Below are 13,571 nucleotides of genomic sequence, written 5' to 3'. Positions count from 1 at the left end.
GTCTGAAAGCAGCATTTGGACCTTAGCAAGCATCATTTGGGCATCTGGAAGCATTATTTGGAAGTAACGACGACTTGTGAACAAACAAAAGGTGAGTGGATGCTGTCCGTGCGCTTGAAATTGATTGAAGAATGGCACTTTGGGGAGAGTTCTTCGGAGGTCATAGGTCATATTAATGGTGGGAAAAGTTTTGGAATGATCTTTTATGTCACAGGAAATTTGGCAATCGCACAGGGGTGTGTAGACTTTTTATGTCCGCCGTAGGCGAAATGAGAGCCGGATGTAAGAAGTCGGGGGGGGGGGGGGGGGGGCCTCGACGTGATCGAGTGAGTCACTTCCGAGGTCTGCAGGGGAGGGAAGGAGGTGATAAGCGAGGAACGTTTCCCCTCAGGGAGGGAAGTCGACACCCTGAGAGAGCAAATCCCCCACGCGCACACACACACGCACACGCATAAACGCACACACATCGTGGGAGCGGGTCAGGACGTGCGTTGCGACGTGGAAAACATCACAAAGAATGAGCGATATGAAGGCTTTGAAACAAGTGGCTAACATTCTGGATTTGTGAACGATTCGCGGCACCAGTGGGATGATTGGTCAGTCAGCAGTTGTGCAATTGACTGCAGTCGAGTCCACACAGAGGGGGGGGGGAGTGGGGGGGGAAAGTAATTTTTGTTGTATTTGTTCATCATTTTTCTCAAACTGTTTGTGAATTGGATCTATTCATTTGAATTCATTTATAAATAATAACAAATAAACTGCTTTAGTCACGGTGGATGACTCCTACAAAATGATTGCGCAATAAACAACTTTAAATAAAAAAAATTTAAAAAGACATTTTTTAAAAATTGATTTACCTCATAAATATATGCCAAAAAGTATATAGCGGTATGTAATAAAACATAACATTTTATTTAAAAGATTTTTTTTTTTTTTTAAATGAACTGAGTTTTTGTAGCGCATTTGAAAAAATACAAATTTTACGTCCGTCGCGCTTTGATATTTATATACATAATAAAAATAAAAGTAATGTAAATCTCAATATTTATTGTTAGTAAGAACACATTTTTCCATTTCAATTTTCTATGAACATGAGCGCATTTACCAAAACACAACCAAATGAATTTGGACGTGCATTTGTATTAACATGCAAGTAAAAACAAACATTTATCGTAAGATCATTTTTTTCCTTTTAATTTTTCAAAATTAATTTCAACTTAACGAAACCTTTTTTTCTTCCTAATAATGGAACATTTGACATCTTTCTTGGATATATATATAAATGTATAGCAAAAATTAAGCGCTTTTATTTTTTATTTTTTTAAGATTGTATGTTTTTATTATTGTTTTCACATGAATTGAATCACCATAGATTGTTACCACATTTTTTTTCTTTTTTGTTTGTGGTCAATTGCTAAACACAAATAAAACACCAGACTGGGTTTCTGATAGTTGTCCCTTGAAGCCAAACGTTCCCTCGTTGGCACGTCTTCTGGCTCACGCCCAACACGACATCATCTTCCCAAATTGTTTTGGACTATCGGAAGCAGATTCCTTCTGTTACCTTCCCCCGAGGCTCATTCTCTTCCTGGGAAAGTCATGAAACTTGCCGGAACTCCACTTCTTCTTCTTCTTCTTGACACTTTGCTTTGCCCGTAAGAAAATTTCTTTCCTATTCCTCCAGAAGCTTCTACTTTTAACATTTATTTTTTAATTATATAGACCATATGCTTTTTTCAGGGCCAATACCGATACCGATTATTAGTAGTAAAGGAGGCCAGAAAACCGATATTTGGAGCCGATCTTCATTTTCAGTAAAAAGGAAAATATTGGCGTCAAAATCTACAAAAAAAAAAGGACTCTTTTTAACTTTGTTGAAACGTCCTCAAGCATATGTTTATTGAACAATTTTTCAGATTTGCAAAATGTTGATTTCTTAAATGATTGTCAGAGATTTTTGGCAATATACGGTACATTTTTGTTATGAAATTTAAGCAAAAAATTCAGGGAGATAGCTCCATGTATTTTTCTACAGTAAGTTCTCTAAAATTTCTAAATGACAAACGTTAAACTTTCACATATCTTCATTTGATTTCAACTTGGTTTTAAATTGATTTATCAGACACCAGATTAAAAAATAAAAAAATAAAATAAATAATAATAATAATAATAAAATAATTTTTTTTTAAAAAAAGGCTGTTGCCGATATTAATTAAAATGCCAAATATCGGTGCCGATAATCGGCCCGGCCGATGATCAGGCCATCCCTACTCCTCGCCTAGAAAGGCTTTGAAGCAAATGAAACATACTACTGACCCACCCCCCCAAAAAAAGCAAAAAAAAACCATTGAAATTTTTTTTTTTTGTAGGCTGGAATGGATGAATGCGTTTCCATTTATTTCAGTGGGGAACACCAATTTCTGTGCCGTGTCAAATTTAAAAGCTACACAGTAATTACACATTTGTCCATCGCAGGTTTCGGGTTTGCAGTCCCGCTATTTGGCAGATGACTTTTTTTTGTCTACCTCTCCTTTATATTGTGTGTAATTCCACCGTCGACCACAAGATGGCAGCAGAGTGAAAGCTCAGCCTAGTTTTTGCGTAAAATTATTGAATGCGAAATCCCCTTCAATCCTGCTTTTTACGCCTACACAAAGTGCCGGCTGCAGGTTGATTTTATAATGTACATCTCTGGTCATGATTATTGTGAGATATCGTTTGGAAATAACAGGATTTGCCGTCGTTGCACACAGTGCAACATTTTTGTGTTATCCTTTGCTTTTGCTCGATGTCAATCTATGCCTAACGCTACTCCCTGACCTCCTTCTTGTTTGGATTCGATTGAAATCCTTACAAGTTGTCGCGTAGCCACTGGACGTAGGCCGCGAAGGCCCTCACCCCGACGTCAAAGGTGAAGGGCCACACGGTGAAGCTGAAGCATCCGTGGAATCCGTCCCGGTAGTGCTCGGCCGTGACCGCCACGCCGGCCTCGCTCAAGCGCCGCGCGTACATCAGACCGTCGTCTCGCAAAACGTCGTATTCGCACGTCATGACGTAGGCCCGGGGGCACTTGGCCAGAAGCTCGGGTCCGGCCAGGAGGGGCGCCGCTCGCACGTCCAGCAGACCCGGAACGTCATCCAGAATTCCTGCACGGTTCACATGTCAAAATTGCAACGTCGATTTCAATTGAAATCAAAATCAAAATATCTGTCTTTATTTTGGGCTGGGGCTAAATTTAGCCCTGGTTGTTAGCCAAAGTTCCGGAAAGTCGTGTAGTTTTTTGCTCCGCTGACACCAAATCATCTGCAAGTCATTTCATTTTAAGGGGAATGTTGACGAATAATGGTGAATGTAAGATTAATTGAAAAGAAATTAAAGTGTTTTAGTAGTTTGGCATATTTCCAGTTGAAAATGGTGATTTTCAAAGCGGTACTTGGGCTCCCTCTTGTGGTAGAAATAAGAATCACAGAATTAAAAGCTCAAACTATGCAATGCCACAGTCGCTATATAAAAAAGAAAAATCGATTATATTAATCTCGTACAGTCAGTTCAGTTGTATTGTCGTCGTTTCAAACGTTTATGGCAAGATTTGACATTTGAATCAAGTCATTATTTAAGTACTTTTCTAATTTCTCAGGCCAATTGCAGCCAATTTCTCCAACTAATAGATTTTGAAATATATACATATTTCAACGTATATATGTTTTCTTACTTTCCATTTGACGGGGCCTCTCGCCGCATACTGGAAAGTAGCCCTTGCGATGCTCCGGTTGAAGGAGGGTGGTCCAGTCCAGGCGAGCCCTCAGCTCTGGCGCGACGCTGGAAGTGTGCTGGTTAGCGAGGAGGTGTGGCTTAAGGGAGAAGTCGCCGCTCAGGTACTGCAGCCAAAACTGGACCATGACCGGACGGTTGAGGATGGCCATGTCCCGGTTCTGCCGGTAGGACGGCGTGTTGAAGTCCAGAGCCTGGAGGGCCGGGTAGATCAAAGCCTGTACGCTGAACTTCACCCTCATGTTGTCATCCATGGCAATCTGAAAAAAAAATTTAAAAAAACAGTTTTGGAGGAAAAAAGCGGATTTAGTTAAAAAAAAAAAAAATGTGGTGGTTGAAAATTTTTTCCTGGATCAAATTCATTAAATTACTGACATTATAAGGAAAATATATATCTCCATCAGATCTTGAGGAATTTGAGCAAAATGCCCAAAATATTTATTTTGCCAGACGACCACTCTGCCACCTTCCGCAAATTCCATCAAATATTAGACAAAAATGTAATTTAAAAAATGTTCAAATGTTAAATCCCATCCTAGTCAAATATTAGGAAGATAAAAAATAAAAAAGAACCATATTTTTCAAGAAAAGACCCATCAAAATATTTGAAAAGGTAACTTTTACCTAATTAAAAAAAAATCATATCTTCATCAATTAAGATGTCAACAAAATAAAAAATGAAATTCTATTTTCCTCCTTATATTCAAAAAATAATTAAATAAATCACTCCCCTGTCAAATATTAGGACGATCTCAACAAAACTTGAACAATTATTTTTTGGGTACATTTTATAATCATAACTCCCCAAATCCTATCTTCACCAAATCAATTTCTTAAAAAAAACACTTTGCTAATGCACGGTGCGAAGCGGTAATGCCAAACGATTTCCAAGCCTTGGCGGACGTCTGTCCGGATCGTCGGTCCGCCCACCTGTTGAGCGAGCGCCGCCGCGAGGTTGCCCCCGGCGCTGTCCCCCGACACGGCCACACGCTGCGGATCCACGCCGTACTCGGCCAGCACTTCCGGGGACAGGAAGTGCTTGGCGGCCGCGAGGCAGTCCAGGAATGCCGCCGGGAAGCAGCTCTCGGGATATAGACGATAACTTGGAGGGGGGGGGGGGGGAAGATATTCGGGTAAAAAAAAATAATAATATAAAAATGTTGGAGGCGAGGCGTCGAAAGAAGGTGAAGACGTACTCGACAGAAACCACAACCATGTCGAGATCTTGGGACATTTTGCGGCTGCCTTGATCGTACGCGCCGTCCTCTAGGGAAAAACACACAACCGACATTTTGTTCGTGAATGCAAAATCCAAATCTATATGGTCGTCAAATATTAGAATAAAAAAAAAAAAAAACAATTTCATGATTACAACAAAAAAGAAAAAAAAAAATCTCCCCAAAAAAATTTCTACATTTAAAAGAAGAAAAAAATCCATCTCTCTGTTAAATGTTAAGGAGATTGTAAAGACTAATTTAAAAAATGTAATGCAAATTTTCGCATCACCTTGAAAAAAGAAACATTAAAATTCTTTCAAATTTGGGGGAGAACATTTCCAAAATATTACTGTCAAACATTCAGGAGAATAAAAATGCAATTAAATTAACATTTAAATGTTTTCCTTAAATGTAAAATTCCTACATTAGGAAAAAAAACAAAAACTCAAAATTGTTTTTTCTTGAAAACTCCCAATCCATCTTTCTTTTTTTTTTCTCCAAATGTAATCCCCCCCTCACCCACACACAAATGATCAAGAGGATTTCAACATTTATAAAACAAAAGAAACATAAAAAAAATACTTCTTATTTTTTCAATGTGTCCAAAAATATGTCTCCGTCATATGATTGAGACAATGGAAAATAAATGAGAATAAACAAACATTTACATGTGTTCCTTAAATTAAAAAAATACAAAAATCAGTCAAATGTGAAGATTTCTAAATTAAATTTTTTTTTTTAAATTCTCAATAGCTAATCAATATCACCAATCACAAAAGTGAATTTTTAATGCAATTCCTCAAATTAAAATTGTCTTAAATTTAAAAAAAAATCCAATTTCTGTCAAATACAGTACAAAGAGAAAAAAAAAAGAATGTCATGCAAAATGAACGTCATTTCCTCCCCCAAAATTAAAAAAAAAAAAAAAAAAAAATCATGTCCCTGTAAAATATCGACAGCAAAAACATATCACATTAATAAATACAGCGCACACGCACACAAAGTAAGAACCTGACTAACTGGCACTGCCGTAGGCCCAGCCTCCTCCATGGATGTAGAGCAGACCTCTCGTCAGACGGCCCCCAGCTGCCATCGGGGGCCGGTAAATGCGAACGGGGACGCCGCCGAAAGCCGCGTCGCTCACCGCCAAGCCGCCTGCGCCGGACTCGCCCGTCAACCTCTTCATGGTGCCCTCCAAGCCCTTGGAGGTCCCTCGCGCGGCCTTGATGTGGTGCCCCAAGCCCAGCCGCTCCATCACATGCGCCTGAGGGGGGGGGGGCATGGAGAAAAACAAACATTCTCATCTCACCGGCAAGTGTATGCATAACGGCCGGCTGAATCTCGCCAGCAGGTGTTCCCGTTCCGGACGACGTTTTCCTCTTTCGCATCAGTTGGCGGCCTGGCTTTTGTCTTTCTTGCTCTCGCTAGCATGTGCGTGCGCAACAGCGGGCCGGTTCTCGCCGGCGAGTGCCGCGGTTCGGCTGTCTCGTCGGGCAACCGTGGGCTGAAGTACAAGTGTCAAAGTGGGCTGGGTCTCGCCAGCGAGCGTGTTCCGTTTGGCCATTCGCTTGTCTAACATTTGGCGAGCTGTCTCTCGCCCACTCGCCAGTGGTCAGGGTGTGCACGACAACAGCTTGGAAAGGTGAGCATTCTGGACGAAGTTCGGCGATCTACTCTTCCGCTCTACTCGGTCGGCACGGCACTCGCCCGCTCGCCAGCAAGTGTATGCGTAACAGCGGTCTGGATCTCTCCGCCGACCGTCTCCTCTTTCACGTCGCTTGGCGGGCTGCCTCATCGTGTCGTTAGCAAGTGTGCGCGTCACAACAACCTTTGGCTAGCTTCGCTTTGGCCGCATTTGGCAGGCCGGCCCTCCTCCTCTCGCCGCTGAGTGTGTGCATCAGAGCAAGGTGGACGTCACCAGCGAGTGTGCGCCCTCTGGCCATAATTTGGACATCTTGTCTTTTGCCATCTTTGGGCTGCTTGCTTCTGATGACGATAAAAGCATTTGAACTCACGGAGGCAGCAATGACCTCTATTGTGTGCCATAAAAGTCTGTTTTTGCCTTTTTATTGTAGCTCCATGCATACCTCCCATGAAACTCCTCATCTTATTGTGGGCAACCATGCTTTATTTTTTTTGTCATTTCCACAGGAAATTCAACAGCGGCTCAGTATCCGCACAAAACACGAGAACACTTTTAGTGTGCCCATTGTAGCCTTTCGCCTCCAAAGCGTGTTGCGCAACGAGGAGCAAAGGTGAACATGAAGACATCGTCCTCGCATCGACAGGAAATGATTGATGCAAACCTGAGCGGCTTTCGTCACTTTAGCTTTATGGCACAATAGATCGTTTTTGCGGTTGAAAACCTGACAGACTTCATTTAGGTGTTTGCTCAACCTTGGGCGTGTGCGCTCACTGCTTATCCGGCGTTAAGATGGAAATGCTTTGCAAAAGCACACATGGAACATGTCAAAAAAAAAAAAACCTGTTGAATTTAGTTTGCGGTTGATAAAAGTATTACAAAGTATTCGTGTGCATTACAATTACAGAGAGACTTCGGTTTACAAGCGCCTTCTCACTCCCGTGACCAACCACTAAGAAAAACAATTGACATGACATTTTGGGGGATGAGGGACTTTGCTGCATTTGAGGTTACAAACAGTGTGAAAATAATAATATCGCCCAGCCCTCTGTCACTCACCAGGCTTACAACAATCTTGATGATGTCGTTCAGTAGACAAAGTTTCCACTGCTGCCGAATAGCGGCAGGCAACGGTGTGTACAAGCAGTAGCGCAGAGCCGCGGCCAGGCAGGCGGCGATGACCGCCGACAGCAGCCACATCTCGGCTCAGCCTCGCGGTGTTGCACCGGTGCTGTGGAAGTGTATCAAGATTAGCACCAGTTGATATGAGCGAGTGGAAAAGGAAAGGTGACGAGAGTAAATGTGACAGAAAGGGAGGAGTGGTCAAACCGGTTTCAAACACATCCAACGTAAACTGAATAATACGCCCAAAAATATTCGGTTTGAAAAAAAGACATGTAATAACAGCTTACAAGTAAGCTTTATAGTACTCGTGCATAGTTGTTTTTGAATCCACGTTTATTTTTTTCTGCGGAGGTTCAATTGGCTTTAGGGTTGTTTGACAAGATTCACTTGACTTTTTCACCTCACCTCGTCGCTTTTATTTGATAAGGAGCGAGACGAGGGAACATCCGGGGAAGTAACATTTAATCGCGTTGTAGTGCGCGCTAGCCGCCACATGAGGGCGGAATACAGCTGATAAAGTGAATATATATATATAGAGTGAATATTTGTAACCACAAGAAAAAACGTTTGGATTTGATGTATGCAGAAACAGTTTTGACTAGGATGGTTATTTTTATGTATTTGATTTTTGATTTTAGAATTGTTTTTAATTCATTATTATATAGTTGTAAAAGCACTTATATATATATAGTTTTTATGTATAAATGTTATTATTTACTTGTGATGTTTACATTTAGCTTTTAGTGCAAATTTGAAAATTTACTTTTTAGTTTTTACTTATGGTATTCATTTTAGTTGTTTGGTTGTAATTGTAACTTTCTAAACTATATATATATATATATATATAATATTTTGATTTACTGTATTGCAATTTTGTTTTTCATGAATCTTTTTTTAGAATTTGTAAACTTTCAACTTTGGCAACACACATTTGAAAAATATACTGTATTTTCTTAATTCAATGTATATTCTAATCTTTTTCAAGGAATGTTGGAATTACGTTAAAAAAATTTTTTTTTAGGTTTTTGGTTGCTTTAACTTCAACTTTGGTGATGCAAAGTATTCCTTTGTATTCATCTCTTTTCGTTTCCGATTTGTCAATGCAACTTTGGAAACATATTTATTCATATTTACACTCACCGGACAGTCCATTAGGTACACCTAATCAGGGAGCATTGTCAAATAATATCAATTTACAAAGACTTCAATAACGATCACAAAACAATGCGTCAATTATTGTGGGTGCCGTTGACGGAGTTGTGGAATTGCGCTGCGTCCCCCAGTGCAGTTTCAAATATTTAGACCCTTTTACGTAGCCAATTAGGTTCTGATTATGACCTCTATTTTTAGGTCAACAACGCGTAACTCTTGCGCCTTCCAGTCTGGTCCATAAAAATGTTTTATTTTTACAACGATGCCAGCAATAATCAGGGGTAATAAAGCGGGTGGCACTCTTGCGCTCCCTTCCCACGGGTTCACTCCAGTTCTGCGTCCCTGGTGGTTTCCCTTGTGAGAACATAAACAGCGGTGACGAGGACCTAACCCCTGCCACGGACGGATTTTCCAAAACAAGCTCCAGCGAGACCGCCCGGCCGACCGTGTCAGATTAACCTTTGGGGCTCCCGGAGGAGGTGCACTTGAAAAGTTAGATACCGAAGGTTGTAATAAAGTGGGCTAAAAAAGGAATCCAAAGCGAGAGTGGTTGGACTTCGCCTTTTGGCCACGTGGCGATGTCAAACCAACTCCACTCTGGATGTTAAGTGTATTTCGTGACCTCGCTTTGGCCTACATGATCCGCAGCAAAACTCCACTCATGACCCGTCTTGAACAAGCCCCCCAAAAAAAAACACCCTGCCCACTCACTGCTTTAGGCTTGGTCTCCATGTTTGTGTTTTCATCAAATTTTCCCATAGGAAATGCAGGGGGTAAAACGGTTGCTATTTACTTTGCGTTAAGTCACATTAACTGGTATGCGAGTGAAACCCAAGGCGAAAACATGAACAGACCCGCCCACTTAGTTTTTCATGACAAAATTTCAAAATGATTACATTTTGACACCATTCTCCGCCCACACGCCACCGCGCAAACCACAAACATTAGCCTTGCACTTTTACCAGTGGTTTCAACTCTTCTCATTTTTTTTTTCTCTAATTTTCTTGAGGGTGAGATTTTGGTGATCCCAAAAATGTGCATGTTCATCAGGATACTATGCTGAGGCCCCTAAAAAGGATACTTGCTTAAAATTGGGGCTCATGCGGACCGATTCGTGAACAGAAGATCATTAATATTGTGTTGATTGGATTTTATTTAAAAAAAAAAAAAGCCCCATATAAGGCTGATTTGTTCCAATTTTCCACGGGGTTTGCAAGTGATTCACTTATTTGGTCTCATTAAAAAAAAAAAAAAAAAAAAAAAAAAGTTATACAAGTGAAAAACACTTCGGCCTGCCCCAACATGACGTGCAATATTTGTGTGGCTATTTTTGAAACTCTAAACAAGAGTACGCGCTGCTCCCAAGATCCTTTTCCCCAAAGCTGCAGGCGGTTGCCAAAAATCTGTCCGAAAAGGAGAGTCAGCGGAATGGTAAGAGTGTGAACTTGAATGCGATATATGCCTGCGAGTGTGCCTGCCCGCTGAGCCTTAAAAAAATGGCGTCTCCCTGTAGTCTGTGGTATGGAAGCTGTCATTGGAGGGAGGGCCTCTCTGGTGTCGTTGACCGGAATTATACTTAATGGTCATTTAACGCGACTAAATGCAGGAGGCACACGTTCTGGTTTACCATTTCATGCTGACCCGCCTCGTTGTTCAGGACATCCCGCACCCACCCATCGCATTCTTGAACCCAGGAATGGTCAATAATCATCTTTTGGGGGGGGGGGGTGAGTTTCCTTTGAACTCACATGTTCATTATTTTAAGTATGCTATGTCGCGAGAAATGGATATTGGTCAAGCGCCGACTCATTTTAAAAAAAATAAATAAATTAAATGTAAGCAGATATTGTACATGCAAACAGCGACAATATGTGAGCTTGCTGACAGGGCGGACAATGACAGAGTGGACATTTTTAGCTTATGTTAGCATAACACAAGCTCATGGCGACAGATGCGATATGAGGAAATGCTGTCTCTGCGTGAGTATGATCATAACGAACATGTTGACGGCACATTTGAACTGTGTACATGTTTAGGTAGGTGCTTCTGGTTTGGTTAGCAACAGAGTTCAAATAAGGCTGTTACTTTTTTTTTTTTTTAATGTCAGTGCGTGAAGAATGGCGTTTAGGAACCGAGATAATTGCACTTACTACTCATTATGCACTCGTTTTTAGCCATCTCCGGGGGCGGCCATTTTGTCTTCTGTCGCCTGAAAATGACATCACAACTGCTCACAGCGACCAATCACGGCCTAGCTTCAGAAACCAGGTCAGCCGTGATCGGTCATTGCGAGCAGTTGTGATGTCATTTTCAGTCGACAGAAGACAAAATGGCCGCCCCCGGAGATGGCTAAAAACGAGTGCATTAACACTTATTCCACAAATGCGATATTTATCAGAATGCCCTGTTTCAACTAGTGGGCTTGCATAGAACATATTCTTGAAAAAAAAAAAAAATGTTTGCCTTGACTTCCCCAATAAGATGAATTGGGGTATGGCACCTATTCGAGAGCCGGACACTATATTGTTTTTTTATTTGTTTATGTTGCCGTGCCCATATAGCGGCAGATCGTCTATTATGCTATGTGGTAAGGTGTCCCACTTTCCACTTTTCGTCTTCAAAGGCAGCGTATTGTGACGCTTGGTTAGCAGAAGCTCACAACCAGCCGCGAACCTGCAAAATGCACCGAGATGCAGATAGCGTAACCGTGAAACGGAGAGTTCGTGCGGTCGCAAGGATGCATTATGGTAGATTCTCGATTTACAGCAACTTTTGTAACCAGGCGCAAACAAGGCGCAGCATGTGAGAGAATCCAACATTTACGCTGACGGAACACTTGAAACAAGCCTACAGGCGAAAACCCAGGCAAGCATGGGAAGAACACACAAGACCGAACAGAGAAACTTCCCAATTGCGCTGCTGTCACTTGAACCAGGCAGTGTAAAGCCAGCCTCCAATGCGCCGTTGCGTTGAGTTGCCAAGACTTCATACTCGTCGCTAACACAAATTCTCACCTCTCAAAGTTGGGAAAAAAGCCATCCCGTCCGGGTTCAGAGGTCAGCGGTCGGACGGGGCCCCCGATGAGGACGACTGCATGCCTCGGCACTGACCTTTAACCTGGTGATGCGCAGAAAAGGGGGGGGGGGTCACTTTTCGAGCTGTAAAAGTCATCACAAGGGAAGAGATGGAGGTCGCCGAGAAGACGCAACATACAAGCTCGCACGGCCCCCCACGCCCATCTCCACTCCTGCAAGCCTTTTTTTTTTTTTTTTTTTTTTTTGCTTTTCCAAATGAGATCCTGATGTTCTGTCAACCCCCGCCCCCCCCACTCCGCCTCCGCTTGGCGAGGCTGTTACGCTGGACGTGGCCTCCCCGTTTGGCCTCAGCTGCTGCGCAGACACCGCGACAAGAGGCAGCTGTTGCGGCAGAACTACTGTAAGCCGACATGCGGCGGGTTACCTCCAGGTCGCACTCGCGGCGTTTGGCATTTATCAGCGCTTCAGATGGCGGTTTGGGGTTTCCGCCGGAAGGAAATTTGTAGCTGGAGTCGGGGACAATGTTTGGGCTGTCAAGGAAAGAGGTTGTACACTCAACGTATATGACATAATAACAGTTTTGTGTTCAATTAAACCGGCACAGAGTTCACGCTGAGTGAGTAAATCGAGATGAGATCATGACACATTCAGCAAACAGTTTGTATGATTTGTTACATTTTTGTTTGGTGGTGGTGTCGCGTTCTATTGGATCATTTGCAGAACCAGATGGACATTAGTGGTAGCTTTCTTGAGTGGTTTGGACCCTATTTGGCAGACAGAACTTTCTGCGTTCGCCTTGCTTGCTCTGGTGTTCCGCACGGTTCAATTGTGGGGCCCCTGATGTCTAAATTGTACTCGATGCCCCTGTATTCCATCTTAAAAAAAAAATCAAGGAAATCAAGGCCTAAGTGGCCGCTGGATTTCTTGAATTTGAAATAAAACAGAAGTAATGGTGTTGTGGTCCCAGTGGCCTTTGTACGTCCCACCCTGCTGCCTTGGGCCCCCTAGCGCCTTAAATAAGTCTTGAACCTGGGTTTTAAATTGGACAGCGATTTTAATTGAATTGATTAATTGGTGCTCTTGTTGAAAACAGTTTTTTTTTCATTTTAGGCAACTGGCTAAAGTAAAGCCCCACCTTACCTGTCTGAGCTCCTCCACCCCTACGCACCTGCATGGTGGCTCAGGTCAGAGGACCAGATGCTACTCAAAGACTAAGCAGAGCCTCCGATGAGATGGAGCCTTTTTCCGTCGCCGGTCCCTCTCTTTGGAATGACCTCCTCATTCCCTTCATCCCTCTGGCGCTTCTCCGGTCATCTCCCACCATTGCCAAATGACCTGAGCTTGAAAGAAAAAAAAAAAAATCGAAGACAAAAGTGTTTTTCGCGCGCTTGTGTCCTTTCGTCGACCTTTTGCAGGGATAATAGCGCTCCGGCTTCTTAACACATTAATTTTTTTTTTTTTTTTTTGCTAATAGATTTTTCTAAAGCCCTTTAGGCCGTTAACTCATTGAGTGCCAGCCGTTTTCAAAGCAGAGTGCCCGTATGGCCAGAAATTTTAGTGCATTTTGACTGATCTTGCGAGACCCACCAAGTATTGTTTTGTGCCAATATGAACGCCAAAAGAAAGACT

At 42.3% G+C, this 13,571-nt stretch overlaps 1 protein-coding gene across 1 annotated transcript; it reads right to left on the bottom strand.

Moving 5' to 3' along the window:
- Nucleotides 1-1,351: 1,351 nt before the first annotated feature.
- On the bottom strand, nucleotides 1,352-13,308 carry nceh1a (neutral cholesterol ester hydrolase 1a). The gene is made up of 9 exons (XM_086049651.1): nucleotides 13,111-13,308; nucleotides 12,367-12,472; nucleotides 11,922-12,024; nucleotides 7,690-7,861; nucleotides 6,009-6,252; nucleotides 4,968-5,037; nucleotides 4,702-4,873; nucleotides 3,713-4,031; nucleotides 1,352-3,146 (listed from the first exon to the last, which is right to left on the bottom strand). The coding sequence occupies exons 4-9, from the start codon at nucleotides 7,828-7,830 to the stop codon at nucleotides 2,851-2,853; spliced, it is 1,242 nt and encodes a 413-aa protein (XP_085905777.1). The 5' UTR covers nucleotides 7,831-7,861; nucleotides 11,922-12,024; nucleotides 12,367-12,472; nucleotides 13,111-13,308; the 3' UTR covers nucleotides 1,352-2,850.
- Between the last annotated feature and the right edge of the window lie 263 nt (nucleotides 13,309-13,571).

The sequence above is a fragment of the Filicampus tigris genome, chromosome 13 (assembly GCF_054856515.1).
Source record: "Filicampus tigris isolate MCC_2025a chromosome 13, RoL_Ftig_1.0, whole genome shotgun sequence".
Taxonomy (NCBI): Eukaryota; Metazoa; Chordata; class Actinopteri; order Syngnathiformes; family Syngnathidae; genus Filicampus; species Filicampus tigris.
Note: the sequence above shows the minus strand (reverse complement) of the source record. Positions and strands in the feature narration are given on the sequence as shown.